The 22,058-nt window shown below is 39.0% G+C and overlaps 1 protein-coding gene across 3 annotated transcripts in view; it reads left to right on the plus strand.

Moving 5' to 3' along the window:
• Positions 1-22,058, plus strand: part of SPATA13 (spermatogenesis associated 13) — a 153,197-nt gene that overhangs the window by 70,088 nt on the left and 61,051 nt on the right. For 2 of the 3 annotated variants that reach the window (XM_043994976.1, XM_043994977.1), the window contains exons 3-4: positions 16,927-17,292; positions 18,453-18,597. In XM_043994976.1, the coding sequence (XP_043850911.1) occupies positions 16,927-17,292; positions 18,453-18,597 (511 nt within the window). The remainder of the gene's footprint in view (positions 1-16,926; positions 17,293-18,452; positions 18,598-22,058) is intronic. The other variant, XM_043994978.1, reaches the window with a different exon arrangement.

The raw sequence follows: 22,058 nt of genomic DNA on the forward strand, positions 1-22,058 counted from the left end.
TACTTTAGATGTAAATGAAGTCACCACTTCACAGCAGAAGGGGAAATGGAGGAAATGTGGTAAGATTATTGTCTTTCTCATTTGATCTATGCACCTAGCTCAGTGCACAGTGTTGGCTTCTAAATAGATGAGATTATAAGGTAGATGAGATGAGATTATAATCCTACTGCCTTGCTGAGACCAAAGCAGGTCTAGGGTACTGTCTTCAGTTTGTGGGGCACAACATTTAGAAAAGACATTAAAGATGGGGAGTGTCCTAAGGATAACCATTAAAAACACTGAGTTTATGCTATAGTCAGTCTGGCAGCCAATATCAACTAGCGGTCAATGAGGCAACTATGTTCCAGGCACTGGGTTATATTATAATGCCTGTGTGACTTTGGGGAAGTCATGTCCCCTCTCTGGGCCTCAGTTTTCTTATCTGTAAAATGAGAGGGTTGGAATAGATGACTTGCAAGGTCACTTCCTGCTCTAAGCCTGTGGTTTTGTGATCCTAAGTTTATGGTCCTTTGCTTAATTGTTGGCAGAGGGAAATGACCCTCATAGATATGGTATATGTGCTAAGATTACAAAGGAAGGGTCAGGTTGCACATGATAACTATTGTCACGACTTTAATAGCTATTATGTGAAAGAAGGATTCCACTTGTTCTCTTTCATCCTCCAGAAGACAAAGCAGGAGCATTGAGTAGAAGTTGCAAAAAGGGCAAATCTAGGCTTTATATAAGGAACAACTTCCTGACAACTGGAGTTGTCCAAAACCTGAACGTGAACTGGCTCAGGAGAATGTCACTGGAGCTCTCCAAGTAAAGGCTGGATGGATGGCCCCTTAACTGATATGGCGCTGAAGAAATTTGAGTGGGTTGAAACAAATGGTGGCCGAGCTCCCTTACAACTCTGAAGCTAGAATTTAATCAGTCAGTCAATAGGCATTTGTTAAGTCCCTACCGTGTACCAGGCACTAGATAGTAGACTCTAGGGTTAAAAAATGAGCATGTTCATGTCTACAAAGAGCTTAGAATATAGTTGAGAAGAACTAGGCTCGCATGTAGGTCTGTGCAGTAGATATGAGATGATTTAGAGAAGGAGCTAGCAGTTAAGCAATCAAGAAAAACCTCCTGGACAGATGGCCCTATTTTTAAGGCTTGAATTATCCAAGTTTAAAACCTGATTGCCTTGGACACCTAAACAGCTCTTCAAGAAAGATTCCTAGGGGCAGCTAGATGGCGCAGTGGATAGAGCACCAGCCTTCAGGAGGACCTGAGTTCAAATCTGGCCTCAGACACTTGACACTTACTAGCTGTGTGACCCTGAGCAAGTCACAACTCCAATTGCCTTGAAAGAAAGAAAGAAAGAAAGATTACTAGGTTTGGTTCAGAGTTAGCAAAACCAGAAAGAGGCAAAGTTGCCCCAATCTACTAGTTCTCAAAGACCTTCTTTCAGAAAGATTGCCCAGGTCTGCGTCATCATAGAATTCTTTTAGAAATAATCACTTTTTTTTTTGGACAAGCAGGATGACTTCAGAAAGGCCTTGAAAGACATATATGAAAGACACACATAGTGAAGTGAGCAGAACCAAGAGAACAGTGTACACAGAGATAGCAATATTATTTTTGTGGTCAAAGAAGGTTAAGTAACTTGCCCAGGGTCACACAGCTAGTAAGTATCAAGTGTCTGAGGTTGGATTTGAACTCAGGTCCTCCTGAATCCAGGGCCAGTGCTTTATCCACTGTGCCACTTAGCTGCCCTCAACAGCAATATTGTTTGATGAAGAACCGTGAATGACAACTGTTCTCAACAATACAATGATCTAAGACAATCCCAAAGGACTATTGATGAAACATACTATTGACCTCCAAAAGAAGAACTGATATTGATGGAACAGACTGAAGCATGCTATTTTTCACTTACATTTTTTTTCTTTTAGTCAAGTTTTCTTGTACAAAATGACCAATATGGCAACGTTTTACATAATTGTACATGTATAACCCATATCTGATCACTTGCTACCTCAGGGAGGGGGTAGGGGAGGGAAAGAAGGAGGGATAAAAATTGGAACACAGAACTATAAATAAGAATGTTTATTACATTTTTTTAAAAAAAGAAATAATCATTTTAAAAAGTACTCTTCTCTTTCATGCCCTTTTTTTGGGAAACCAAAATTTCTTCTTTTAAATGGGCTTAATCATCTGTTCCCATGACTTCCTCTCAGAAATGTCAATGTTTTGCAACATTTCCTATAGCCCAACCCAGGAGTTGGGTTGCATAAGACATAGGTCTCTTTTCAGAGTATGCTTTAAATATGATTGAGAATTAATGGACAGTGCACCCAGCTTTCTTACAGTCTGTGTTTTATTCTTTGTACTATTAGCAGATAAAATTACATTCAAAAAGAAAAAAGTCTGTGGAAGCCTGAGTTCAGCATAGACTAACCATATAATCCAAGTTGAAAAAGAATCATCATCTATATTCAAAAAAAAAATTTAATTACTAAATTTGTATCCTCTTGTGCTTCAAATTTTTAAATAATAGTCTATTTGCTATGACAATGTTCACTTGGTATTAGGTCAAGAGAATTTCTTTTTCTAATGGAAAATTTAAAGGTATTTTTATTTTGGAATTCAATAGTTATGACCTAAATACCAATAATTATTATGAACCTGACACATTTATAGATGTACAATACAGTGGAAAGGACTGTGGATTTGGAGGTATAGGACCTGGGTTCAATTCTAGATCTATGTGACCTTGGGCAAGTCATGTAATCATTCTAAGCTTCAGGAAAATGAGAAGGTAGAGTAGAAGGCCCCCAAAGTCCTTACTAGCTCCAAGTCTATGGTCCTATAAACTCAATAAAGGAGTTTATAGTTTCTGAGCAGTTGGGTGGTGCAGTGGATAGAGCACCGGCCCTGGAGTCAGGAGGACCTGAGTTCAAATATGACCTCAGACACCTGAGACTTAACTAGCTGTATGACCCTGGGCAAGTCACTTAATCCTCATTATTCCCCCCCCCCCCCCCAAAAAAAGTATATATTTTGGAAGAACATTTTTTTGTTCTCATCTCTCACTGTGCTTTTCCAAGTTATTTTCCTAAGGATGGGGGTCTGTATGTTGAAATGATATTGAATCTAATTTCCCATGGAAGTTATGTTATAAGGGTTATTTTTCTAACCAAGAGCCATTTAATGGCCAGCTTTTTATAAGAATAACTAAGTGGGGGCAGCTAGATGGCACAGTGGATAGAGCACTGGCCCTGGAGTCAGGAGTACCTGAGTTCAAATCCGGCCTCAGACACTTGACACTTACTAGCTGTGTGACCCTGAGCAAGTCACTTAACCCCAATTGCCCTGAAAAAAAAAAAAGTATGAGGAAGAATAACTAAGTGCACATTTAATCAACTATAAGTGATATCCTACTACATGGTCTGAAGTTGTCCAAAGTGTATTCAGCTCAAGTAAGAAAGTCACTATTCACATGCAATCATGTCCAGTGATACAATATCATAGTCTGCCTTGTGAATTTAATATTCTTTTTAAACTCTGCTTTATGTTATAGACTAGAAGGCTGAGGAAAATATTTTTTTTGCTTGTCATTATTTTTAAATTTAATAGTATTTTATTTCTTCCAATTACATGTAGAGACAATTTCAACATTCATTTTTTATAAGATTTTAAGTTTCAAATTTTTCTCCTTTCCTCCCACCCCACTTCCCTCCCCAAGACAGCAGACAATCTGATATAGGTCATACATGTGCAATCTTGTAAACCATATTTCCAAATTAGTCACATTGTGAAAGAAGAAATAGAACAAAAGGAGAAAACCATGAAAAAAATAAAGTGAAAATAGTATGCTTCAATTTACATTCAGACACCATCAGTTCTTTCTCTGGATGTGGATAGTATTTTCCATTAGGAGTCTTAGATCATTGTATTGCTGAGAAGAGCTAAGTCAATCATAGTTGATTATCACATAATGTTACTGTTACTGTGTACAATGTTCTGGTTCTGCTCACTTCACTCAGTATCAGTTCATGTAAGCCTTTCCAGGTCTTTCTGAAGTCATCCTGCTTGTCATTTCTTATAGCACAATAATATTCCATCACCATCATATACCACAGGTTGTTCAGCCATTCCCCAGTTGATGGGCATCCCCTCAATTTTCAATTCTTCATCACCAAAAAAAGAGCTGCCAGAAATATTTTTGTAAATGGAAGTTGAGGGAAATCTCAATTGTCTTCTTACACCTTAGCCTTCTCTCCTCCAGGCACTCTGCAGTCCATTAACACCAACCCTTTTACTGTTCATTGACAAAGAAATTCCATCTCCTAGCTCCAGACCTTTTTATTGGCTGTTCCCTGTGCCTGGAATGTTCTCCCTGCTTCTCTGGCTTCTTTCAGGACTCATCTAAAACCCCACCTTCTAAAGGAAGCCTTTCCTGTTTCCCCTTAATTCTAGTCCCCTCCCTTTGTTGATCATTTCCAGTGTATCCTGTAGATAGGTGTTGTTTACATGCTGTCTTCTCCTTTAGCTTGTGGGTTCCTTGAGAGCAGAGATTATCTTTGACTTTTCTTTGTAAACCCAGTGTTTGTATTCCCAGCCATTCATAATCCTGACAGTTACAATCTAAAACCAAATGTATGTTGCGCCTGATAAACTCAATATGTAAAAAAATGAGTCACTAAAATTTGATATAGATTACATAGGTTATTATATGTTCAGCCATGCAAAACATAGTTCATATTAGTCATGTTGTGAAAGAAAACACAGACCAAGAAAAAAAAACCATGAAAAAAATAAAGTGCATTCAGACTCCATCAGTTCTTTCTCTGGAGGTGGATGGCATTTTTCATCATAAGGCCTTCGGAATTGTCTTGGATCTTTGTATTGCTGAGAATAGCTAAATTGTTCACAGTTGATCATCATACACTATTGCTGTGATTGTGTACAATGGTCTTCTGGTTCTTAGGCAAGAGTTTTTGAGGGTCTGAATTAGAATGGAAGATATGTGAATGGAGAGAAGGGGGTGGATCTGCAAGACGTTGGGAAGGTAGAATTAGCAAACTATGGCAGTTAATTGAATATTGAGAGGTAAAAGAGAGGGAACATCCAAATGTTTTTGAAGTTGCAAATCTGAGGGGGGGGGCGGGGAGGAGCACCCAGGACAGAGCCTTGGATTACACTTGCAGTATGTACTAAAAAAACTATGACTCACCAGTCATAGATCCAACAAAGGAGATCGAGGAGTAAACAGATAGATAACAGACAGAACTGTGTCAGTAAAACAGGAGAGAGGTAGTCAACAGTGTCAATGTATTATATGAAAAATGTAAATTTAAAACAATGCTTTTCTGGTGCATTTGAATTTTTAAATGTCCATGAATACTTAACTTTTAAGTCGTCTTCTTAAGTAATTTGATTGTAGAAAGGGAATAGGAAAGAAAATATAAATTCCCCATGATTTCTTCAAATTTATTTTAGAATCAATTAAAACTCCAGGAATAGAGGAGGGTTTAGGTTCATCCCCTCTAGCCCCAGCCTTCCTGACTGGGAGGCTAGCTCTTTATCTCCTATGCCCTGGTGCCTCTCTAATGTTCAATGAACAATTATTGAATTCACCTGACTTGTAGTTACTCATTTCCCAACAAGGTAGGCCTTTTCAGTGCCTTTATTGTTTTTACATTTTGTAAGTAGGAGGTACCTATAGAATATCCGGTGGTAAATGTCTGATAGGTGGTTAATAATTCTGGAAATGGGACTCTGATCACAGAGAAATGAAGGTAAGCAGCTTTCAGGGTGGATACTTTTAGTCTCGAATATTATATAGGGGTTTGAGACCTGTTAATTCTCTGAGATCTTTTGTGAACTGATTCGTGATCTAATCTTGAGTTATTCATAAAGTAAAGTCTACTTATAATGCAGAGCAAGACTAATCTATTTTGGGATTATGGTTCTCATGAGAATAATGCTGGTGGGTTTAGCCAAGGAGAAAGGCATGTTTAGATGGCTAGGCTTTGGTGAATCAAGTACAGAGCTTTTTTTCCTAGACCTGAAATCACCTTCATTGTATTTTGCTCCCAAAAAAACACAACCATTTTTTTCAACTCATACTAAATTCAAGTATATGTATATATATAAAGCCTACCAGGTTCCTAGCACTTTGCTAAATGAGCTAATGATTCTAAGAATGGCCAGGCCTCAATATTTGCACTTTTGCTCAGTGACCTAATAATTACATAATATAGGATTCACTTTGAATCTGTCCTTATGACCTTCAAGGACAGTTGAAGAGTGTGATGAAGCCATTACCATATTTCCCAATCATTTGTAGAAATGGGTTTAACTTGCCTCTGTCAAGGAAGATAAGAAACATTTATTGTCCAAGCATTTTTAATAAATGACTTGTTCCTGAAACATAAAATTCAAGGCCACAGCCTCCCTGATTACAAAACTTTTTTTTTTATTGGTTTCTCGGTAATCTGAAAAAAAGTAACACTGAAAATATTTCTGTTGATCGGTAATGCTATTTACACAAGACCTAGAGGAGAGGGTTTTCTTTTGTTTTTGTTTTTAGCCTTTAGCTTTTTTAATTCTAGCAACACAAATGGATTCAATTCAGCTTGCATTCGTAGAAAGCCTACTATGTGCCAACCACTATCCTAGGCATTAGGCCTACAAAGAAAAAAAGATGAACCAGTTATAAGAGCATAGAGCCAAAAAGGATCTTAGATGCTATCTGCTCCAACCTCTTCATTTTATAGATGAAGATTCTGAAGCCTAGAAAAGTTAAGGAACTTGTCCAAGGTCAAATAGTTAGTAAATGACAGAAACAGGATTTGAATGAAGATCCTGACTTCAAATCCTATGCTCTCTCCACTGTACCACATCCTCAAGAAGCTTACATTCTACTTGGGAGGAAACCCTATGGTAAGTATAGGTTAATTGTATGTAGTAAGGTTTTGGAAATAAAGCAAAGGGCTTATAGCACAAATCAGAAATGCATTTCAATTATTGAACATCTCCATGAATTAGATTTTTGAAACCTTAGCTGGGATAGAGATTCTCCTGTGTCTATATGCTACAAAATCAAGATGTATTTCTGAAAAGGGGGAAGCTAGATGGGGTAGTGGATAGAGCTTCAGGCCTGGAGTTAGGAAGACCTGAGTTCAAATCTAGTCTCAGATACCTACTAGCTATGTGAACCTGGGCAAGTCACCACATGAAGACTCAGACATGACTGAATTGACTTAACAACAACAATTTCTGAAAAGAGGCCTGTCTAATTTGGGGCCAATCAAGGGGTCATGAGAAAGGACCTGGGAAAGTTTGATAATGGGATTAATCTCTAATTCTGGATGATATCTGATCTCAAGTGGAAGCATTATCAATTTGGGGGCCAATTCAACTAGTCATTCTTGACTATATTATGAGCATAACTTAATTGACTTTGGGAACATTAGTGAGCAATAGTGCCTATTTTAGCAGATGTTCTATTAAGGTGTAGTTCACTGCCCTCTTCCCTCTACCTCCTCCCATCTGAGTACTTTAACAGTAGTCACCTCTTAAAGACTTGTTATTATTGTTCAGTCATTTCAGTCATGTCCAACTCTTCATGACCCCAGTTGGGTTTTGGGTTTTTTTTGGCAAAGATACTAGATTGGTTTGCCATTTCTTTCTCCAGCTCATTTTACAGATGAGGAAACTGAGGTAAACAGGGTGAAGTGATTTGCCTAGGGTCACACAGCTAGTAAGTATATGAGGCTGTATTTGAAGTCAGGAAAAGGGATTCTCCTGACTCTAGGCCTGGTATTTTCTTTAATGCACCACCTTCCTACCTAATCTTAAAGTCTAAACATCACTATTAGAAAGTCAGTATGGTCTAGGGACAGCTAAATAGCACAGTGGATAGAATATTGGGCCTATAGTTAGAACAACTTGAGTTCAAATTTGGCCTCAGATACTTGGTAGCTATGTGACCCTGGGCAAATCATTGAATCTCTACCTCAATGTTGCCATCTTTAAAAATAGGCATAATTATAGCATCTGTCTCCTAGGGTTTTTGTAAGGATCAAATGAGATCATATTTGGAAAGCACTTAGCACAGTGCCTAGCACATAGTAGGTGCTCTATGTTAGCTATTTTTATTGTTATTGTTGTTTTTATTATTATCCATTTAAAAAGCTCTTTGTTTCGGAGTTAGGAGCTTTGGAATATATACTACTATTTCTGCCACTAACATAAGGTCATATAACCTTGGGCCAGGGATCAGCACTGGACTAGGATTCAGAAGAGGAATTGTAATTCCAGCTGTACTACTTACTCTCACCTCCATGAACTTCAGTTTCCTTATCTGAAAAATGGGGGCAGCCATCCATACCTATTCTGTTCTGGAAATCTTGTAGAATAAATTGGAATAGGAAAAAAAATGAGACAGCCTATATGAATATGCTTTCTAAATGGCATTGAGGTATTGCATGTCTGTTCATTCAGCCAAAAGTATGTCCTGAACACTTTTTTTGCTTAAAACTTTGTGTTAGGCACTATGTTGGATATTCCTTGATGTTGTCCCCAAGATACTTTGCAACCTAAGATGGTTTCACGGACAAGCCACTTTGAGAAGATACTTATATAAAAATAGAGGTAAATAGAGGAAAGCGGTGAACTAGATCTTAATATAATACCTGCTCCCATAGACACTTGTTTATGAAGGATTGCCCAAATTAAATAAGTATAATACATAGTAAAACAATAATGGTTATATAATATGTATGTCTGTAAAAGAGGTACAAAATTCTGTGTGAGTTCAAATACCATTACCAACTGAGGAAAGTTGGGGTAAACATCATGGGAGAAGTAATATTTGCTCTAGATCTTGAAGGATGAGATTTATCAGGGGGCGAGGCAGAGATTGGGTAGCAGGGATGTATTCTGAGGATAGAGAGTGATGGGGTAAGTAAAGATCCAGGAACAAAAAAACAAAATATGAGGCCTGTTTTTGAAGACAGGAGAAACAAGACGCACATGATAGGAGGATTACTCTAGTAGCATTTTCTGGGATGGATTGGAAGAGAGAGAACAGTTCTAAGACCATTGCAATAATCTAAGTAAAGGTAATGAAGACTTATGCTGGGGCAGAGGGAGAATAAAGAATGGAAAAAATGGGAGCAGCTATGTGGCGCAGTGGATAAAGCACTGGCCCTGGATTCAGGAGGACCTGAGTTCAAATCCAGCCTCAGACACTTGACACATACTAGCTGTGTGACCCTGGGCAAGTCACTTAATCCTCATTGCCCCCTCCCCCACAAAAAGAATGGAAAAAGTGGAAGAGATATACTAGAGATAGAATCAACAGGACTTATTAAGTTGGAAAGGATGAGGGGGAATCAAGAATCAGACTCAAGGAGCTCACATTCTGGTAGAGGAGATGGGTAAATAACTATGTACATGCTAGATAGTTATCATATGATATACAACATATCACATATTTATAGACAGTGTCAATGGAAAGCAATCTCAGAGAAGACACTGCTCACTGAGAGGGAGACAGAAACATCTCCTGCTGAAGGTAGTATTTGAACTCAGTGTTGAAGGAAGAAGCCAGGGAAACAAGGCAGTGGACATGGGAATGGAGAGCATTCCATGTCTGGGAGAGAGCCAGGGTATAGGCAAGTTTCTACCAGCATATTCTATTAGGAGCTTTCTCCTTTTGTATAAGTCTGTTATTGCCACCATCTTGGTCTAGGCCTTTGTGTCCTCTCAGATTCCTGACCAGTTCCCCCCCTCCCCCAACACACACACTTCCAGTCTCCCCCTGGTCCAGGTCCTCCCATACATGGCAAACAACTTTCCTAATTCAAAGCTTCTGATGACTTTCCTGCTTAAAAATTGTCACTTGTTCTCCTGTTGCCTAAGGAATCATATAGTCATAGAATTTGTGTCTGAAGTGACCTCAGCAACCATTGGTGCAACCCTTAGCTGAAAAGGAATACTCACGACCATCCAGCCTGTGCTTCAGGACTTCTTGTGAGGGTTAACCCACTACCTCATGACATAACCCATTCCAGTTTTAGAAAGCTCTGATTGTTCAGATAGATTTCCTTACGTTAGGCCTAAGGTTGTTTCTGTAAATTCCACCTATTGCTCTTAGTCCAAACAGAACAAATCTTAATCTCTTCCACACAGCAGACCTGAAAGGTACTTGAAAACCCTGTCTCCCCAAAATGTTTTTTTTTCTCCCAGGGTAAACATCCTAGTTCTTTCAACTTATCTCCATGTAAGTCAAGCTCACGGCCCTTTGCTGTGATGGCTTGCCCCCTCTAGCTGTAGTCAAGCCTGTTAGCTCGAATTCGTCAGTCAGATGTGCTGCCTTAGCATCTCCCTTCTAATCTTGGGTATTTTCTATCATCTGTTTCTGTCCTGTCCTTTCTGGTCCAAAGATCAAGGAGAAAATAAGTAGAATAATTGAGCAGCATTACCTTCCCTCCTCCCCCATTGTCCATTATCATTGTCCCATTCATGCCAAGCAGTGATCCTATTTTTTTTGGGGGGGGGTAGGGGGCATATTCCCAAGTCCCTTCACTATCTTGAGCACATTTAAAAATGTGACACCCAGAACTGAATGTAAGATTGCAGATGTGTTCTGATCAGAACATAGGACTACCTTCTTCTGGACATCATACTTCTAATAATTTAGCCTAAGACCACATGAAATCACAGATCTTCTAACAGTGACATTTGAAAAAATATTTTCAGATCTTACTAAATAATAAGAATGTTTTCTTGTCTGCATGCCTTTAACTCCTCTCTCCTGTAAATATCTGCTATTTGGGTCACAGTTTAGGAAAATCATTTTATATAAAATTTCACTATGTAAGTTACTTTCCTAAGATGAATTATAAGTGATTGTAGGTTTTCTATGTGATAACTAGTCCCTGATCACTTTCATATTTTTTTCTTTAAAGCAGAGATTCTTTTTTTTTTTTCAGGGCAATGAAGGTTAAGTAACTTGCCCAAAGTCACACAGCTAGTAAGTGTCAAGTGTCTGAGGCTGGATTTGAACTCAGGTCCTCCTATATCCAGGGCCAGTACTTTATCCACTGTGCCACCTAGCTGCCCCTTAAATCAGGAGTTCTTAAACTATTTGGGGGGGGGTCACAGTCCCTTTTGGCAGTCTGGTAAAGCCTATGGACCCCATTTCAAGTCAAGGCAACAATCATCTATCAAGCTCCATGGGCCAGGAACTATGTTGAATGATGTTTTTATTTTATTTTATTTTTTTTAAAGTAATAAACATTTTTATTTATAGTTTTGAGTTCCAATTTGTGTGTGGGGGGGTGCAATGAGGGTTAAGTGACCTGCCCAGGGTCACACAGCCAGTGTCAAGTGTTTGAGGTCAAATTTGAACTCAGGTCCTCTGGAATCCAGGGCCAGTGCTTTATCCACGGCAGCACCTAGCTGCCCCCTTGGGCTCCAATTTTTATCCCTCCTTCCCTCTCTACCCTCCCCACCTACCTGAGGCAGCAAGCAATCAGATATGGGTTATACATGTACGATTATGTAAAACGCTACCATATTAGTCATTTTGTACAAGAAAACTTGAATAAGAGAAAAAAATGAAAGAAAGTAAAAAATAGCATGCTTCAGTCTATGTTCCATCAATATCAGTTCTTTCTTTGGAGAAGGATAGTATGTTTCGATAGTCCTTTGGGATTGTCATGGATCATTGTATTGTTGAGAATAGTTAAGTCAGAGTAATGTTTCTAAATGCACAAAATAAAATGTTTAGGATCACAAAGGAAACCAATTATATTGAAATAAAAATGTAGCTTTATGCCATCCAAGTTCATGGACCTCCCTGAAATTTATCCATGGATTCTTTTGAGGGGGTGGTCTGTGGATCCCAGGTTAAGAACTCCTGCTTTAAAGAAAGATACTAGAATTGATGACCAATATGAACAGAAATTCCAGTGGACAGGCACCAGTAGAATGAAAATGAATGGAAAGAGTGTGTTAAGACTGGTCAAGCAAGAGTTAACAGGGCAGTGACTCCTTGGAGAGGCTGTTTACAAAAGTTTATGGCTTGGGTGTGAATTGGCTATTTAAGTGTGGGTCTATGTTCTCCTGCACTTGTCCCCAGAGCTGCCAGGATCCCTGGTCATAGGACTCAGCCAACCATGGGAGGAGGCCTATTTCCATTCTCAATAGGATTGTTTTAAAAGCAAAAGAGCTTTATTTTTTTTTTGAAGCCTTTAAAAATATGGTCGTGATCAACTGTTTGCTCTTCCAGTGTGTATGTGGACAACCCTTGCCAGTGGCAGACTCAGAGGTAGGTCGATTTAGCTTCTTGGCGGGGAAGATTTGTTTGTTTTTCTTTGACACCCACCAAGGAGTTCAAAGGAGAGTTGAGAATGGAAGACTTTCTTACTGGGATTGGGTTTAGGTAGTTTTCTTGCTTTCTTTTTTCTTTCTTTTTTTTTTTCTTTTCTGAGCTGGATAAACTTGGCTAAAGTTGTTTACTTTTCAAAAATGGTTCAAGGTTCTTGCTGGTTTGTTTCTGACTGTGACTGAAATCGTTAGTGCTAACTGAAATCAGAATGATTTCTTCCCTCAGTCCTCGGGTTAGAAATTAAACAGATTCTTAAACCTTGTGCTTATTTTCCTGCAAACTAATCTTGCTATGGGCCCTAAGAGACTGTGTGTTTCTCATTTCTGCGTTAGTCTGTCTGAGAGTTTACAGGAATGAGCTGCAGGTTTAGGCAGAGGCATCAAATGGGCTTTCTTCAGTGCCACCTGTGCAGGGACAATGGCTCAGATTTGAGGCATATTGCATTAAAAAGATTAATTCAATCGCTGCTGCTGCTGGTATTTGATTTCCCTGCTTTGGGGAATATATGGCATTACTGAGCTGAGATCATTTCCTGGAATGTTGTTTGAGTCCTCTGAAGGATTTGTTACCTACACAGCTAAGCTGGGCTATTGTTTTCCTGAATCCATTTCCTTATTTTTCAGTTTCAGTGAAGAAAATCTGACTCCTTTTTGCATAAGAATAAGAAAAAAAAAGGAAATTCATCATCAGTTTGGGCTAGCTTTGGTGGACCTTGCCCAAATCTGATCTCTGGGGTTTCTGTATACCTTAGCCTCTCTGTCTCTCTGTGTCTCTGTCTCTCTCCTTTCTGTCTGTGTGTCTGTGTTCTCGTGTTCTCTCTCTCTCTCTCTCTCTCTCTCTCTCTCTCTCTCTCTCTCTCTCTCTCTCTCTCTCTCTCTCTCTCTCTCTCTTGTCTCTCTTTCTCCTCTATGTCTGTCTCTTTCCCTCCTTGTCTGTCTTTCTCCTTTTTGTCTTTCTCCTCTCCTCTCCTGCAATTGATTTCATTCTCACTATTCATTCAGGCTGTCTAAATATTTTGATCTTTAACCAAAATGGCCAAAAATAATAATTTTGGGGGTAAGAAAAAGAGTTGAAATTTCTACCATTTAAGAGCCTACTTTTTGTGACAATATTGGAATAATGATCTTGAATTCTGGGTTACCTTAGGACAGATAGAGACAGTGAGGAGCAGTTCATACTGTTAAGGGTTAATTGTATTTCCTCCTGACTTTATTGTCCATGTATATGTATGTGTATGTGCATGTATATGTGTGTGTGCGTGTGTGTGTGTGTATATATATATATATATATATATATATATAGAGAGAGAGAGAGAGAGAGAGAGAGAGAGTTAGAGTTAGAGTTAGAGTTAGAGTTAGAGTTAGAGTTAGAGTTAGAGTTAGAGTTAGAGTTAGAGTTAGAGTTAGAGTTAGAGTTAGAGTTAGAGTTAGAGTTAGAGTTAGAGTTAGAGTTAGAGTTGTTGGGTTGTTGTTGTTGTTATGAGAGGCAGTGTGTTGTAGTGGATAGAGAGCCGAATGGAGCTTCCCGGAATCCTAGAAGACCTAGGTTCAGATCCTGCTTTTGATACATACTGACTTTGTTACCCTGAACAAGTCACTTGAACCTCTCTTTGCTCTGGGCAACTAACTCTAAGATTGTAGGTTGCAGAGGTGTCAACTTGCATTATTAGTAAAGGGAATTTACTCTCCTAGGAAGTCCTTATAAACAATGAACTAACAAGTCTAGGCTCCAGACCTATCCCTTTTCATGATGTTAGTTCTGATGAAATAAATACTTCTAAGCTTTTATATTGACCTTCCTGCTTCAGTTTTTCCATTCTAAAAAGTAGAATTTCTTTGGGAGAGATCTACCCAGAACACAATATGGATGGCAGACTTGATAGAGAGTACAAGGAAAAATCAGACATTTGTTTTAAATATCAATTCTTTTTCATTCCTGATAATTTTAGAGTCTCTAAGCTTCTCTTCCAGACATGATCACTGAGAGAGTAGGGTAGGCTTCTGCTATCCTGGCCTTTGAATACCATTGGGCTTTTTGTTTGTTTGTTTGTTTTCTTAATGTTTTGAAGAGGGAAAAAAAAAAGCAGAAAGGTAAGCCTCCTTATGTTGCTGTCTTTTAATATTCTCCATATTGGGGCTACTCATTATCCCAAGGTAGTCAGGCTAGTCAGTGGAAATTTATCACAATTCTGTCCTCTGTAGTTTGGGGAATCCCTGGCCTAGGGAGGCTCCTCTAAACCCTGTTCCCCTCTGTCCATCATGTAGCTTCTAGTTGCTCTCTTGTTCCCTTCCCCCATGTCCTGGATAGCTCTTGCCTTCTCACTCTTGTTTTGTATCCCCAGAAGTAGTAGGATGGCGGTAAGACAGCTGTGCCCAAGTGGTATGATGCCCATTTCAACTTGCTGGTACTCCCTGATCTGCCTTCCTTTCCTTTGTGGCTGTCACCTCTCATTATTTCCCTTTTGTGGCACTCAGCCCTCATATTGCAGGAGACATGTCCAAACGCCATTCATTGAATAAATAATTGTCCGATCTCTACTCTATGAAGAGCCTTATGCTGTGTGCTAGGAGAAATGCAATGTTTCCACTACACCGGCCCCTACCCTTCTGGAAGTTACATTCTTACTGGGGGGATGACCTAAGTATAGATAACTGTAACATGCAGTATTATATAATGAGTGCATGAGAAGGTGTTTTATCTATAAGGACATGTTTTATTTTGCTTTTCTCTAATGTGCCTGTTATAATAAGGGTAGGGCCTTAACTCTAGACAAAGTCAGGGGCAGGGGAAAGACTGTAGACTTTGGCCGCCAAGGCCTTAGGTTCAAACACCACCTCTGCACCCCTTAACACCTGTGAGATGGCAAACCATTAATCTCTCCAAGACTCTATATCCTCTTCTGTAGAATGAGGGGGATGGACTGCAAGACCCCTGAGATTCCTTACACCTTAAGTCTATGATCCTGTGGCCCCAAGACTTTGTATAGGAGGAATCAGGGCTTTAAAGTGAAGTAAAAGCAAGAACCAGAAGCAAACCTGTGAACTTTGGGATTCTGTAGGTCAATTTAGGTGAGGGGATGGCCCTTGATAATAGTTATCCTTTCTCATCTTTAAAAGGATCAACCAATGTGGATGAAGTGTTTTGAATGTTTAGGAAACAATTACCTAAAAATCATAGAATCTTGAATTGGAAGTCTTAGAGTTCATTTAATTCAAATTCCTGGTTTGGCAGATGAGGAAACTGAGGGTCAGTGACTTCCTGATGTCCCCCTGCTATTGAGGAACCACTAACAAATGCTTTCTACAATACTGACCCCAAGTTGCCTTTTACTCTTCTGGTCTAGACCTGTGATTTCATGGGTATAGGGTTGTGAGCAAACTTCCTTTAGCAATGTGGATCAGCAACACTTCTTGGAGTAACTAGAGGGTGCAGTGGATAGAGCGCTGGGTCTGAAGTCAGGAATACTTAAGTTCCAATCCAGCCTCAGATACTTACTGTGTGATACCGAGCAAGTCACTTAACCTTTGCCTCAATTTCCTCATCTTTAAAATGGGAATATTAAAAATAAAATGGGAATATTAATAGTACCTACCTCCCACTGTTGTTGTGAGGATAAAATGAGATAATAATTGTAAAGTGCTTGGCATGGTATCTGTCATATAGTAAGGGCTATATAAAGCTGTTAGTATTCTTATGCAATTTATAGTCTTAGAGAGTTGCTTGATCATTAAGAAGTTAAGGGGGCAGCTAGGTGGCGCAGTGGATAGAGCACCAGCCCTGGATTCAGGAGGACCTGAGTTCAAATCTGGCCTCAGACACTTGACACTTACTAGCTGTATGACCCTGGACAAGTAACTTAACCCCAATTGCCTCACTAAAAAAAAAAAAAAAGAAGTTAAGTGGCTTGCCCAGGGTCACACAGCCAGTATGTGTCAGAGATGGGCTTTGAACCCAAGGTTTTCTGACTTAAGAACAGCTCCCTATCTACTTTGCCACACTTTTAGTTTTGGGCTTAATCTTCATAAACTACCTTCTATTTCAGAGTAGCCTATGTGTTATCATAGGAAAATACCTCAGAATAGCATAGTATTTACATTGTTACCTCATTTATTCTACTAGCTGAACAGTATTTCCTTAGGCTGATTTATTGTTCCATAAATTTAGGCCAACTACAGCAGCAGGATAAATGATGATCCATCAGTGTACACTGTATTAACAGCAGTACTCTTTATTTTATTTTAGTTTTTAAACTTTTTTTTTTAATCACAGGTATCACTGGCTAGTCCTTCCAGCAAGATGACTCTGGGTTAAGTTATGGTTTTAATTCAGTCTGGAACTAAAGTTGGACTGATTTATTTTATTTTGCATTTTATTCAAGTCTTCACTTCCAAGTACACAAATAATGCTTTATTAAAAAATAGCAAAGTAAACCAAGGGGTCCTTAAAGGAGGGCTGATGGCATGGGGAGGGGGTTGGAGCTGTTGTTTCATTTTGCTTTAAACTTCTCTAGACTTTTAAGCTCATTTAACTTGTTCACATTTGATAAGGTTGTTACTGATGAACAGTGGAGGAAGTCTTCCTCCCAGGATGAAGAAAGGACCGAGCCTCAAAGAGTCACAAGGAGGAGATGGGGTTCTGGAAAAAGATCTCGACCTAGGCCCCTCTCTGATTATAGTCAGTTGACAAGCAGAAGCTTCTCCATTCCTGAAGACTCAGTTGCCATGGAAACCCAGAAACTGGACTGTATGGATGGAGGAAACCAGCAGAGCATGGCCTCCTCTGACACTTGTGACCAAAATGTTTCTTTGGGCTACCCAAGAGGATGCCGAAAAAGAAGACCCATCTCTGTGATAGGTGGGGTCAGCTTCTATGGGAACAACCAGACGGGAGAAATAGAAAATCTTCTGACCCAAGTAAGATCTGATGTACTTCTTCCAAAGTCAACAAGTCCCAGTTTTCCTTCAGCCTCCTGGCCTTTGTCTTCAAGCTATAAAATAAACAGGATACTTCTCCTTTCTTCTGTTTTCCCCAAGTGTGATGCCAGCTGCTCTCAGCCTTCTCTTCTTGACTTTGTCTGAAGATATATTCTAATTAAAACTAACCATTCTGAACTCTGGATGCCTTTCACTAATGTTCTTTCTCTCTTTGGGATAGTAAGTCATTTGTGAAGCATGTAAAGAGAAAGTCCTGTAGTCTCCTATGTAGTAATACATAATTTGAATTTAAACTGAGGGAAAGTGACAAGAGATAAAGCTCTTTTGCTCTTCATTTTTAATATTTAAAGACAGGTAGAAAATGAAGACAGTTAAATGACATCAATTTTTGTTTGTTTTTAAAAAGAGAGAGTTTGTCAGGGAGCACAGTATTGGGAGAAGGAGTTTATTTAAAAATTTCCTTTGAATTTGCTCAATTTAGGAAATTGGGAGGCCAAAAAAAGGAAAGGATAAACCTGCACTAATTTTGTGTATATTTTTAGATCAAATTAAATATGGCAGATATGGTTAACAGGGAGGGAATAGCCACTCCAAAAAATGATTTAATTGATATAAATTTAGAAAAGAGAAATTTTAAAAAAGACAAATCACAATTTCTTGCTCCCAATTTAAGTAGATTTCATCTTAGCAGACGTGATATTATAAATTGAACTACCTTCCAGATACTAAAAGTTTTGTTGGTGGGGGATGAGGAAGGTGGGAAAGTTCTACTTAAAAAAGGTGTCTTAGAAACATCTTGAGAAATCTACAAGCTTCCTTCATGCACTTCTCTTTTTTCTCTTCTTCTCTATAATACTTTTACTTGGTATTATATACAATTGACATGACAGACTCTATTCATGTTTGAAATATGATGGCATATAGGCGACTGTAAACAGCTGAAGAAGTGAGACTTTTAAAACGCTACTGAGGTTCAAGCTGAGGTTTTTGACACCATTTGGCAGAGGATGTTTGAAATTTGTAATCAGCTTTCAGGGTGAGAACCTTGATCTTGGCCATTTTGTGTGAAAAAGATTACAAGAACTTCCGGGAATCTTTGATTATTACTAATAACAACCTTTCATTTTCTTTTTTTGTAGCCAGTAACGAGGCCACCAGTTCCAGCTCATCAAGTGCCACCATATAAAGCTGTTTCTGCCCGGTTCCGGCCATTCACCTTTTCTCAAAGCACACCCATTGGGTTGGACCGAGTTGGACGCAGAAGGCAGATGAGAGCATCTAATAGTAAGTTTCATGGAGCTCTTAGAGATTACTATAGGAAGCATCAGGAGACATCTTTTTTTTTTTTAAAGCATTATGACTTTGCCCTTTATGTAGCTTAAAAAAAACATTTAAAAATCTTAACCATAAGGACTTTTACATTTAAAACAGGTGTTTAGTTTTAGTTGGGTGAAATGGAATGAACATTAGACTTGGAATGAGAAGATCTACTAAAGTTAAATCAACAAGCCTTTATTAAGCACCTGTTTGTGTCAGGCACTATGCTATACTCAGGATAGAAAGAAAAGTAAAAATATTACCTTGCCTCAAGGAACTATGTATGTACAAGATATATTTCTGATAAAAGGAGGGCAATTTCAGAGGGAAGGCACAAAGCATTGAGAGGGGGACCGAGAAAGGTTTCTTGCGAAAGGTAGTGTTATATCTCAGAATTAAAGGATGGCAGGGAAGACAGGAGGGAGAACATTCAAGGCATGAGGTATGGTCAGTGCAAAGGAATGGATGAAGTGCTTGTGCATGGAACAGCAAGGAGGACAGTATCACTGAATCATAGTGGAAAGAGTCAAATATAAGAAGACTAGAAAGGAAAAAAGGGCTGAGGTTAGGAAGGGCTTTAAAGTCTTACTCCAGATTTTTTGTGATGGTTTTTTGTTATTATTGTTCTTTTCTGTTTTTTAAATCTTCCAAATTAGAGTTGAATTCTAGAGTCGATCAATAGTTAGATAAGGGAACAGCTAGCGATACCATATGGATGAAGAACTTGGCTTTAAATCAGAAGATTCTAAGTTCAGTTACTGTCTTATCTTTGCCTTTGAAACTAAGGCAGCATGGTATAGTGGAAAGTGTACTGGTCTGGGAAACAGAAGATGTAGATTTTAATCCAAATTCTTCTTTTGATTAACTTTGTAAATTTAGATAAGTCATTTAACTTCCTGGTCCTCAGTTTGAAAAGTCTCTCAGATTTGGAAGGAATTTCAGAGGCCATTTATTTAGCTTTTTTAAATAATAGAGACCTTCAAAGATAGAGGGCTTGGAAAGAACTCAGAGGCCACTTAGTCCAACACCTCTCACTTTACAGATGAGGAAACTGAGGCCCATAGAGGTTAAGTGAATTGCCCAAGCGCACACAGATAATAAATGTCAGAGGTGGGATTTGAACCACAGTCCTCAGACTCTAGGATACATCAGTGCTTGACCTACTATATCATACTGCTTCCCTCAACCCATACTTCAATAGAAACAATCTCTACAAAATTCAAGGCAACAAACATTTATTAAGTATCTACTAGGTGTTGAGCACCATATTCTCTTCTAGGTCCTGGGGATATAAAGATAAAAGTCTCTTGGCTTCAAGGAGTTTACTTTCTACTGGGGGAAAACAATATGTACACAAATAAATGCAAATGGATTTGGGGGTGGGTTGGAGAGAACACTAAAATCTGAGAGAAGCAAGGAAGGCATCGTGTACTGTAGGAGATGGGACTCAAAAACTTCCATTTCACTGTGAGAGGATTTTTTTTCCCCAGTATAACTGATTGAAATTTGCCTTTCTGCAACTTTCTTTATTACTTTCATTCTCTGGGGCCAAGCAAGAGCAATTTAAGTTTCTTCTACATAATAAGCCTTCAAATATTTGAAGCCAGCTCTCATGCCTACCCACAGAATGTCAGAGCTGGAAGGGACTTCAGAGGCCAACTTGTCCAACCCCCTCCTGAAAAAGAATCCACTCCATATCATATCCCAAAGGTGGTCATCCAACTTCTACTTGAGCACTTCCAATGAGGGGGAATCTACTACCTCCTGGGATAGCACATTCCATTTTAGATAGCTTTAATGATCAGGAAATCATTCCTTACCTCAAATCTAAGTTTCTGTTGTTCAGTTTTGTCTGGTGTCTGATTTTTTGTGATCCCATATGGGGTTTTCCTGGCAAAGAAGTTTGCCATTTCCTTCTCCAGATCATTTTACATATGAGGAAACTGAGGTAAACAGTGTTAGGTGACTTGCCCAGTGTCACACAGCTACTAAGTGTCTGAGGCCAGATTTGAACTCAGGAACCAGACCCGGTGCTCTATCCTCTATACCATCTACCTGCCCAAAATTTAAGTCAGCCTCTGCATTTTCTGCCACTGCTCTTAGCTCTACCCCAGTCATTTAACTTCTCTGGTCTTCCATTTTACAGACTCAGATTTGGAAGGAGTTTCAGAGTATCATAGAGCTAGAGCTGGAAAGAAATTCAGAGACTACCCAGTCCAATCTCCTTCATTTTACAAATGAGGAAACAAACCCAACAAGTTGACTTGCCCCAGGTTACTCGGGCCAAGCAGAACTGGTCCATCTGTCTTCCACATCATAGCCATTCAGAGACCTAAAAACAGATATCATGTCCTACCAAGTCTTCTTCTACTGGCTCAACTTCTCAATTTCCTTCAACGAATATTTATATGGCACAGTCTTGAGATCCTTAACTGGATGGTCCCCAGTTTACCAATGTCCTTTGGGGGGGGAGGGGCGGAGCAATGAGGGTTAAGTGACTTGCCCAAGGTCACACAGCTAGTAAGTGTCAAGTGTCTGAGGTTGGATTTGAACTCAGGTATTCCTGAATCCAAGGTCCATGCTTTATTCACTGCACCACCTAGCTGCCCCACCAATGTCCTTCTTAAAAATGTAGAATCACAAGCAATATTCCTGGTGTGGCCTGAGCAAGGCAACTATCATCTCCCTAATTTTGAACACAATGTCTCTATTAACAGGGCCTGTGACATTAGCATTCTTTGCTCCCATATCACTTTGTTGGTTCACCCATTAAAACTTAAAACTTCTGGGCTGGATCAATTTCAGCTGAACTTTTTTTAGTTGTGTCTTGCCCATTTTGCACTTGTCATGTTGATTTCTTGAAGCCATCTTACAATTCACCATTTATATCTATTAAATTTCATTTTAGTAGATACCCCCCACACCCAATTTTCTACCTTATCAATATCATTTTGGATCCTGACTGAGTCATCATCCTTGGCTTTTTGTTATCTGAAAATTTTATAAGCACACCACTTATGCTTTTATCCAAGTTCATTGATAAAAATGTTAAATAGTTCAGGGACAAACATAGATCCATGGCCAACTCAACTAGAGACCTTCTTCCAAGTTGATATTGAGCCATTAATGCCTACTCTTTGAGCCTACCAATTTTAACCCCACCAAAGTGTGTGTACCTAGCTAGTCTATATTTCTTCTTTTCCACATGAATGGCATGGTTGACATTATTAAGTATTTTGCAAAAAACTAGGTTAAATATGATGATAGTGTTTTCCTATTCTACCTGTCTAGTTATCCTTTCCAAAAAAAAAAATGGACTAAATGCAGTATAATCTGTTCTTGATTAAGTGGTACTAGTTCTTTTTATGTTTCCTTTTGTAGAGGCCAAATTTAACATGGGGGGAGTTAATTGGGTGGCTCACCGTAAT

The sequence above is a fragment of the Dromiciops gliroides genome, chromosome 3 (assembly GCF_019393635.1).
Source record: "Dromiciops gliroides isolate mDroGli1 chromosome 3, mDroGli1.pri, whole genome shotgun sequence".
Classification (NCBI taxonomy): domain Eukaryota; kingdom Metazoa; phylum Chordata; class Mammalia; order Microbiotheria; family Microbiotheriidae; genus Dromiciops; species Dromiciops gliroides.